This window comes from Liolophura sinensis, chromosome 7 (assembly GCF_032854445.1).
Source record: "Liolophura sinensis isolate JHLJ2023 chromosome 7, CUHK_Ljap_v2, whole genome shotgun sequence".
Classification (NCBI taxonomy): Eukaryota; Metazoa; Mollusca; class Polyplacophora; order Chitonida; family Chitonidae; genus Liolophura; species Liolophura sinensis.
Genome location: NC_088301.1, coordinates 10900244 through 10911614, shown reverse-complemented (window position 1 = coordinate 10911614; position 11371 = coordinate 10900244). Strand labels below are relative to the sequence as shown.

Below are 11371 nucleotides of genomic sequence, written 5' to 3'. Positions count from 1 at the left end.
CTGTAGGCGAGTTAAAGAATTGCATCCTATTACTTATTTATGTTTGAAATGCTTATAAAGGCCTATATGTATATATGGGTTATCTTTTGTATAGATCTTCACATTCAAACACGCACACATACGTGCGTTACACACTGTCAATAAAGCATTATCAGTGTCCTCCACGACAGCAGGAGCATTCATGGTTTCATGGTTTCATGGTTTCAGTAAGAAGATTGCGTTAGACCTCACTTGTACATATACGGACAGACCAAGCTCTGTTATGTCACTACGATATATACTCTTGACGCACTTGGGCGTCATGCCCGGTGAATTTGGCATTGTTATTTTATGACATCAGTATATACCTATAGTCCATATATAAGGTGTATATGAGGAAATTGAAACCCATCTGCTTCAGAAAGATAATTAAACATTTGTGATATGATGATATTTAATATAATGTTGTATGTAACTCTTGAAAAAAAAAACCATATATAACCTTGGGATTTTAGGCGCCAAATAAACTGAGCATCGACATTATAGATATATATTATATTCTGTTATTATTTATTATTATTATTATTTTTTTTAAGTAAAAAAAAAATCAACACAGAGGGATTACAGTTTATAAGGCCCAAGAAGTTCAAATTATTAAATAGATTTGTCTTGCCATAAATCTTATTTTATCATATAGGACCTAAACATATTTTTAGGGTAATTTCAAATTTTGGCTTAAGTCAACTCCAGACTGAGTTTGTGGGTCAATACAGATTGGAATAAACTTGTATCTTTAGAGAAAAGGTTAACGTATAACGCAGGAACGGGCTGGAAATGTGCCATATATCCCAACCACAAAAAAAAGATTGTTTGTGTATATAATGACAGATTAACCATCCTTGAAGGAAATAATGTCACACACTATCGCACTGCATTCAATGTCAGATACTACATATGTATTGATATGATAACGTATATAGGCCCAGTCACCTTACATGGTGGCCCATATACAGTTTAAGCAAGCTAATACATATCACCGTTCCGAAGAGCACTCCGTGGACTGCATAGCCGCTATATGCTTACATAGATATACTGTTTCATTGTGGAACGTCGAAAGTTCAATTTCCGCCCCAAAAAGTTTCCCGAGCCCTGCATGATTTGTCCAAAACAAAGTTGCTGGAAAAATTGCCGCAAACAATTTTTTTCAGGCGATTTGTGTTAGGAAAAGGAGGTGGATACTGCCATAAAATGAAAATACAAAAACAAAACAAGTACAATGCTTTCTCATGTTTAGTCATACTTTATTATGGAAACGTCAACATTCAAATTGTAACAAAAAATTAAACAAAAATGCAAGAATTCATTTGTGCCTATTAGCCTCACATCTGAAATTTGAAATCTCATTTTTCGTGCACATGGGTCTGTTAAAGTTAACACACATGTAAATCGTTTTTTTTTTATTTTTATTTATCTCATGAGTGTTTAACGCTGCGCTCTAGAATTTTTCAAGATGGCGGTAAGATTTGTGGGTGGGGAAAACCGGATTGCCCGGATTAACCATAGACCTTCACTAGGAACAAACCTCCTCAATACAAGTACGGTTGATTTTAATAACAGATGAGTGCCATGCTCATGCCATAGACGACAATGCTGACTTTAGAAATGCTTCGAATCATACAGATCGACATATCAAAAAATACTGATTATAACAACCAATGCAAATTGAAGGTGTCTACTATAACATGCCTATATACATGTGGAATAGAAAATTTAATTAATTCAGATCCACTGCAGTTATTATTGAATGACAGTGACAGAAAATGTGAAGGCCCTAGCATATTGATTTGAAACAACAACGCCTATATATAACAACAACAACAAAATTCAAATTGAGCAGCACATTAACATGCGTATATACAGACAGGTAAAACAACAGAAATACACATAAAGATACGCAGTATCAATAACTGTTACACCATGATTGTGTACCATATTTGAAATAAACTCACAATTCACTGTTCTGTTCAAGGACCATTATCACTACAAAGCCATTTCATTCAGATATATAGGTCTATGTACATACATGTTTTTTATGACACAGGATACGTGTTTTCAAGAAGCAATCAACGGACATTATATTGACATAGTGGTAGACATAATCACTCCCTGTCATCAGGTGCATAGGTTATCACAATTATATCATTGTTGTTATTGTCAACGTTTTGGAAAGCTAGATGACATATTCATACAAGAGTAGGCTATGCGTCATGCACACTGAGAATGTTGAACCCATGGATTTCCACGAAGGCTTTTCTTCACACCATGTATTTACAAGAAACAAGTATGGAGCCATGCATATACAAGCCCTAACAACAACAACGCTAAGTAACAGCAATATCGTTTAAAATTATACGAATTACCTTTTCTTGACACCGCAAATAGCTGACATGTAAACTTGTCACGGCGAACATGCATTATACCCCTGTGTTGATCAGAAAATGCATAATTCCTATTAAAGATAATTCTGTGATTTAAAAATCCACTTTCTGAACGATATTTATACCAGTCTGATATACTCAGCTAAGGCTGGGGTGTCCTTTGGGATCATCAACGTGGTAATGCGTCTTCGTCGTAGTGGTCTTGAGGGTTGACATGCATATTAGTGGCGATTTGGTGTCTGACACTGAGATCACGGGTGCGGACCCCACTATTGGAATGTGTGTTTTATTTAGACCGTATAATCCCCAATAACTATAACACTGTTTACTTAAAAAAATCACTTTCTAAATGACAAATGAAAGATTTTTTCGTAATTCTTCGATTTCCTCATGTAATTGCAAGGACAGAGATTGCCATCGTCTTGACAGTTACATTATAAACATGGTCCTCACTAGTTGTAGATCCATTCACGGATTTACAATTGCCGGAAGATATAGCCTATACGCCTGTCGTTTATCAGCATAATATAAATATCTTCACATAAAATCAATCATGCAAAAAAAAAAAAAGCATATGGCCGTCGATGATGGAGATACATGTACATGTGTACACGCATGGGAGGTGATAGAAAGTTTTGTCCGCAGGCCACAGTATAAACTTTACAGTACAGTTGTCAAGAAGGGGTAAATATTCAATATTTTGTATCCATATATTACTATATCTGTTAGAGATTGTGGAACCTGCTGCTCCAGAAGTTAATTATAAAACTTAATTATAAAATTATTACCATGTAAAACTACCCTTTAAACGGCGTCACAGAAATCTTTTTCACGCGGTCATAGGAATCCATGTTTTTTCATAGTCTTTTACTTTCAAAAGTTCCTGCTTGTGGTTGGTCATTGGGGTTAACTGTAGATGAAATTGCACTCGTTCACAATGCTACAATGTTTTTTCAAAACACAACATTTGTTAACGAGATTTTATACACTGCACAAAAGGGTTGGGTCTGTCTGAATCAAAAGGTTTGGTACACACGGTAAATAACCACAAAGGTTCAAGTCAGACATTTCGAGTCATCCTATTTTCCTTACGTCAGTATATTCATGCGGGTGCCCCTGATTATATGGGTCACTAATATGGTTCACTATACTGGTTCAAAAAAAAATTTCAGGACTGATTAAAAAAGCATGCATCCAATGAAAGCCTTTATTGCAGGTTTCTGACAGTATGTAGCCTTGGAGTAAATAAATATATTAGACTGGGCGTCCGTAACTTACTCTGTCGAATTTGGGATTCATAGGCTTTAGATAAACTATATGAAAAAAAAATCTTATATACAAGACAAAAAGGCACATGTTTCAACAAGCTTTGTGTTGCATAGGCCTATATGATTCAACAACGGCAGTTCGTTGTCGGACATTCACTGCAATTTGATTAACAAACGGTCCAACAGTGGGGAAAATTTCGGACATGCAATTTACAGGTGGACCAAAATCAACACAAGTATAGATTGGCGATTTCGGCGAAACTAAACCTCCACAACAAGCTGATTGTTCACTTAAGGCTTTATTACATGTTGGCCAACTCTACACCCGTTTGGTGTTTTTTTAGCCAAGACGCCACAGCATGGCCAAAATCTGTAATCCTGGTACTGCATAATGGCGTCGTGGTTCAGCCAAGGAAAGAGACTCTGCCACTCGGTCACGAACAGCGGCCGCTGGGTGTGGTACTGACACAAATCACCTTCAGCTTCGCTGCCTTCAAAGAATCGCCGGCAATTCTGGCATTCTGCCATCTGGCACACCTCTTTCCGAAATCTTGAAGATACTGGTCTGACGTCTGGACCCTCGTTCAATTCCCAAGGGCGCCAATCCCACTCTGTGTTTTGCTGATCTTGTTTAAGTACCTGGAGACATTGCTCCAATCGTTGTGTTTTTTCGTTACAAGAACGCCAACGATTCTCCCAGAGAGCAGCTAGCATGATGGCTTGCTCGACACTGGAATGAAGGTGTTGATTTTCATCAGCCATTTCTTTGATCTTCTTCTCTGACATCATCACCTCATCCTCTTTCCTGCTTTGCAGTTTGCTTTGACACTGTTGTGGAACTTTGCCCAGATCAGGTGACAACGCTTCAACAGAGAGAGACAAATCAAACTCTTTCCCCTTACCATTCGTACTAAGACCCCGTAAAACTCTATTCTCTTCTTCCAACATGATGACTCTTCTGTGGATTTCGTCCAGTTCAGACATCAACTTTTCGGTGTAATTCCTGTCCGGTGGCAATTCAGCTCTGTCAGTCTGTGAGTCATTAGGAGATTGGTCCACCCTATCACTGCAGTCATGTGGACGAGTCTCTTGGCGTTTCCTTAAATGAACTCTCAGACCCTTGGATATGAACTCTGACACGGCTCCCTGGAGGTCCAATAACCGTTTCTCCTTCTCCTTCCCTTCTTCTACCCGCCTCTGCAGATCAGATTGTAGAACCGTGTAATCCTTGTACAACTCGTCTAATTCCTCTCTCAGTTTACCATGTTCTTCCCCCAATGCGACACAACAGGTAGGGCTAACACTTGAAGGGACCGGACTTAGGCTAATGTCTAGTCGCACGCCTGTGCCTTGAGAGGAGCAGTGCAAGAAGCAAGAGTTCGCTGAAGCCATCTGTGAAATGGAAGAACTATAATGTCTTAAGATTACGTAAGTCTTAGACGAAAATTAACAATGTTTCAAAAGTACCCGGAAGTAAAAATACCTTTCCACTCCCAGATATATGGTGGATTAAGTGCGTTTCTATATAGCACTGATTACACTGGCACGTTAATTTAGAACTTTCTCATATGCACTGCAGAATATGCATCAATTGTTTGTCTGTGGGCTGTTAATTGGCATTCTTTAGACGGATAACCCATCAAATCCAGTTATGTAACTATATGCCTTGTGATAGTATATGGAGTTAGTTGCATCGAGAAATCAATTTTGTGAAGATGTTATATACAGCGTATACATAGTTATCTCACATGTAGTCTAACATATTCATGAAGGTCATTATGACATGTCTCACGTATAGAAAAGTTAACTTCTTGTTTCCTCCATAATATATTGGTCGTTATTGTATATGTAACAAATTCTCGAGCAAGCAAGACGTTATTGTACACAATCAAATGATAAAATCTACATTTGTTTCATCGTCAGCAGTCAGATAGTTATCACCGAAAAAGGTGATATCAAAGAAGGTTATGCATGGACGTTGAGGTACAAGTCATGCGACATGTTCCTTGCAGGAAGATAATAGCAAACTGGGGTATCTCTTCTCCTGGCAACGAAGTTATACGCGAGTGTTATAAAGTGAGAAAGCACCAGATATGGCCAGAAGTATACACTGCACGCTGCGATCCGTGGAACGTAACAAACTGGGCTAATGTCCTGAAACTCACGATTATTTTTAGAAATTGCGTCAGTGCGACGGGTCTTAATTTCGTGCGTCGATATGTACTCCCGAATCAGGTTTGTTGACTTAATGAGTCGGATAGACAGCTGACATTGTTGGGGAAGAGCAGTACATGTTGTCTGTATGTCTCAATTTCGTTTCTTCAAGGATACTGACTTGTACCTGCACCTATACAAATCACCATATTCATAGATGTGATATATATATATATATATATATATATATATATATATATATATATATATATACAATGAAAACTGCAAAAGGCACTCTTGGCGCATAAGAGTTCCGTTAATTTCTTTTCGCATGTACTTTATCTCACACAATAGGCCTATATATCTTATTTCCGGCAGCATCACAGTAAACCTAAGCCTTCATGTACATTAAACCGTGAGCCTGTCTGGGGGATTCCCAGTGGAATTCCCCACCCTAACTGTCCATTGTAGTCCATCGGCAAACTTATCCATGTTCCATTTTCAATGAGTTATCCTTGTCTGACTAATTGTACAGTTGCGGGCGTACAGGGCCTATTAAACTATGTCCTTTACTACATCTCATAATCAAGCTGCATGCTATAGCATAGGCCTCATATCGCGGTAACGCATGTCTTACCGTGCAGGTCGGAAAAATGCACATAGGCCTATACTGGTCCCTGCTGATCTGTATGGCCCATAGGCCTATACTGTAACCCCGTGAGCATCTGGCACTTGAGTTAACAAAGAGCGTGTACACAGCTTTCTGTTTGTATATCTATGATATCATCGTTATTTGTTTAGCTGCAATTTAATTCTTCAAAGGCTGCTCTTGGCATCTTGCCAGCTCAACTATATACCTCAGCTCAGTTGTGAAAAGGCTTAACGCTTCCTCTAGGCCCTATGCCTTTTAGCGTCAAAAGTTATTGTTATTTAATATAGGCCAATGGAATATTTATCACAGTTATTCATCCAGACAGAAACGCGTGGTTTCGCTACTTCGACATTCATGTACCTAGGAATGATCGAAAAGGATGGAACGTTACTAAGGAAACGTTTATTTAGACTAACAGGGCTCTATACCTATAGGCACACTGATGGTACTTGCCCTGTAAGAATTCATTGTAGACCCTGTAAACACATATTGGGAAATCACACGGTATTACTGAAGTGCTCGCTGAAGATTACTTTTTCTGTCTGGAGATCTAACGGATGTAGGGTTTGCGTAGATCAATACTGTAACTAAGTTATTTTGGTTATCGGATGGATGTAGGGTCTGGGATGACAATCAAACTGGTTTGAAACTCCATCAATGCCTAATTTAGCCTTTTCAGTTCTCGCGACAGTGTGCTTCATTTTGGTCTTCAGTAATGATTCCGGCATGAGTGAAGTCGATAGGTCGTGGGGAAAATCTAAGGACACATATATACATACATACATACATGCAGGCATACATACATACATACAGACATACATGTAGACATATACCTACAGATATACATACATACAGACAGACAGACAGACAGACATAAACCTACAGATATACATATATACAGACAGACAGACATAAACCTACAGATATACATACATACATACATACATACATACATACATACATACATACATACATACATACACACAGGCAGACAGACAGACATATACCTACATGCACACATACATACATACATACATACATACATACATACATACATACATACTTACACACACACACACACACACACACACACACACATACATACATACATACATACATACATACATACATACATACATACATACATACATACATGCATACATAAATACACACACACATACATACAAACATACATACATACTGTACACACCTACATACATACATACATACATACATACATACATACATACCGACAGACAGACAGACAAATCGAGATCCCTTATAGTACATCGACACATCTACATACGTACAAATAGCAATTTAATATATAGGCCTATATGTACTGCAACGAGTAAATATAACTTTTAAGTTATATTTTTACAAGGCTAACACTCAATATCACTGATGAGAACAGACGTTTAAAACTTCAAACATTATTTTCTAAAATTGTTTTATAGGGCATAAACATATACATGCTTGTACATCTCAAATAAATAACTTCTTGACTTGACAAAATACTTTGTTAGTAAGCTACTAGCATCATGACACTGTTCCACAAGGCGATCCCAGACTCAATGTGTTGTAACTACCATGAGGATATGGAAGATCCGTGCACCTAACGTTACGTGCGCTTTGTGAAACAGGCCCCAGGGTTCTGAATGGGGCTCGTTTCACAAAGCGGTTTGGAGTTTTCTCAACTTTCATGAAACTGTAATCCAAACTAAACTCTGACAATCCGATACAGTTTTAAAGGACTGCACCATGCTGTGATGCAGTATAATTTCAGCCAAATCTGAGCAATTAACTGATACCCACGACCATCAGGCCACGAGTATACAGTATCAAGATATTACATTGTACCTGTGTGTGATTCATATACATACCACTAAAACGGGTCTGGTTACTGTGATGACTACCTGTTCTGAAATTAAACTCGAATCGGCTGTAGAGTATCCACTGTCATTGTCAGCGCGTTGTTTGCCGTCATCTTTGCGTAAGTGATCTAAAGGAATCTGATGATTTCTCTTTCCTGGACGGCGCGTATGTCATATCTGATGAAATCTGTATGATACTTCGGTCCTACTAGACTGGGTGTCACGGGACAAACTGCTTACCCAATATCATGAGTGACGAGGCTGTGCTACATGTATAGGTCTAAACTGGCAAGATGCCAAGTCGAAGGAAATTTTTCATTTATATGTTAAGAAGGAATACCACAGTTGACGCATGTGCACCAGATGAATGTATGAATGGCTGAGTGAACATAATAGTATAGTCAGTATGTCTGAGTTAGATAGCCGTGTATACAGAAAGTTCGCACATCACCACTGTTTACATATAGGCCCTGATTCTGACAAAAAAAATTATAAGTTCCCTGTGGCTGTAAATAATGACAATTAGCATATTACAAAGTTTCTTAAGTGTACATTTCCTGGCTCTGACAAGACCAACCGCCAGAGCTAGGTCTTAAATTCCAAACGAGTTCATTATATTACTCATAAGTGCTTATATCGAAAACATTTAGATCTGCTCACCTTTTCTACTGTCTCGTTTGTGGTTGGTGTGGTTCTTGTGGGCGGAGGAAAAATGTACAGTAAAATCATGTGTGTCAGTTAAGGACCACATGCAGTCACAATCACTCTCTGGGTTTTGATCTGTAGCCTTGTACCAGTGAGGATAGGAGTTCGAATCCAGCAAGGTTTGCCATGACCTAACTTCATGTGTTTTTCAGCTCTATATCTGGTGAGGTGTAGGAATTTCTCCGGTTCCCTCCACACATTTTACATCAGTCGGAATACCGTGTGCTATGTGATACACACACCAGTCACAAATAGATATATGTCTACTTTTTCCTACCAAAATCAAAAAGTTTGTGAACTAGACTACTACTAGCTATATACAATACTAGTATTACGTATAGATACACATTCACCCTATATAGTTACAACCCAATGTATTTTATCTGCTTATAAATACAGCATTCCCTGTTCACTAGTCAAGAGAATGCTTATGAAATATGATATACCCTCTTACATACACTGTAAATTTAAACTAATCTGTTGAATTTAACGTAATATTTAATGTTTTTTACGCCAAACTCAAGAATATTTCACTTATTCGACGGCAGCCATGCAGCATTATGGTGGGAGGAAGTTATTGCTTGTATAAATGAATACCGGTCGTATACAAGTATACTGGAACACACGTGAGTGATTACCCGACTCAAAGAGAGACATTTATAGACGTGTGTGTCATTCTCATTCCGTGTGTTCAGACATCCGTCTATTTGTCTAGTAACTGATGATAATGCACCCAGTCTATACCTTACTTTCGGCTTTACTGAGGCTGTAATCTCTGCCGTGGCCATTGGCACATATGGTGTAACTGAAGAGGCAGCAGGCCGTGACCAAGTGGTCACGTTGAGACGGCCATAGGACACGTGGGTTCAATACCGGCCTAGTGCACGCGTTTTGGAGTATTCCCTGCTCATGGACGGGTTGAGGTCCGCCAACATTGTATACACACAACGATGTGGAGCTTATATAGAGGCACATGTTGCCAATGTAATAAGAAACATTCAGTTATAACTCACTGTAAATGACAATTTAACAGCTATTAATGATAACTTTTTGAATTACACCCCCCCCCCCCCACCATTGATTCAGGGCAAATTAAAGGCATGTATTTGCCGCATGCTGTTTAAGTTTACACACACATATGTCGTTATTTATATTCTTTATATATATTCCCCTCCCTTGTCTCTCAAAATACACTCATTGAAAAAAAAAGGCCCGAGATGATATGATCTGGAAATAACTATGAATTGTGAAATCGAAACCTGAAACAACACCAGTTCATGTATCTGTGTGCTATCATTTCTGGAGACCACTAGCAGTCTACCCTTTGTACAGTCGAGTGTCTTAGATAGAATATCAGTCAACTTGGCAAGGTATGGGATCGATAATTCATTTTGAGTGGAGAGGTTATTTCCACGCTGGAAGATTGCCAGACTTTGTCAGCAAAGCTAACTCCAATTTTGAATGAGTGCACTGATCATTTCGCAGGTTAGAAAACATTATAGTTCTCGGATTCTCGGCAAACGTCTTCTTTTCACGTGGTTAAGGGCTGTTATGAACATGATTTGAATGTAGAACAAGACATATGACAATATATGTGTTACAAGTACGATGTAGTTAAGATACATCGTTATGCACCATTACATTCCGATCGGGCTGTTAGATGTATACATATATACACATGCATCTTGTGTATGCCTACTAGACCTACTGCTGACCTTGTAAATTGCCACCACTGTACTGTTCTGTAGCTCTCCTACTGCTATACTGATCGCCGTCCATCAATATATATGATACCTTGTCCTATGGCCTATAGTATAGGAGAGTTCAGTGTAATGTAAATGGATGTCAAGATGCTTCCAATTCTTGCAGATTGTGCACAGGATAGGCTTGCCGTGGCCTGCACGTTCCCCAGATATGCACCCCCCCCCCCCTAGAACACCTTTGGTGATATCATGGGTCGTCGAGTAAGACAACAGCCACACCTTGCAGCCAACCGAGAAGAACTGGTGTTCGCTCTCCAAGATGAATGGCAACGATTCCCACGCTATCTCATCAGACGACTGAGTTTTTCTATGCGTCGGAGAGTTTTTGCATGCATTGAAGCAAGGGGTGGCCATACGCGATATTGATTGGTTTTGATATTGACTGATTGTAAAAATAATCAACTTCTTGTATACTCTGCCCATTGTTAACCAAGACGGAAGGGCTATTTTTCTACCCCTGCTCTGTTTGTTCACTTGTAAAATGATTTGAGCGCTGCTTTGTCCGCTCTTATTCAAGACTTTCAATATCTAAAGTCAT

The 11371-nt window shown here is 38.8% G+C and overlaps 1 protein-coding gene across 1 annotated transcript; it reads right to left on the bottom strand.

Annotated features, from left to right (window-relative positions):
* Positions 1–1263: 1263 nt before the first annotated feature.
* On the bottom strand, positions 1264–8568 carry LOC135470458 (uncharacterized). Its single transcript, XM_064749421.1, has 2 exons — positions 8375–8568; positions 1264–5077 (listed from the first exon to the last, which is right to left on the bottom strand). The coding sequence occupies exon 2, from the start codon at positions 5075–5077 to the stop codon at positions 3977–3979; it is 1101 nt and encodes a 366-aa protein (XP_064605491.1). The 5' UTR covers positions 8375–8568; the 3' UTR covers positions 1264–3976.
* Positions 8569–11371: the final 2803 nt, after the last annotated feature.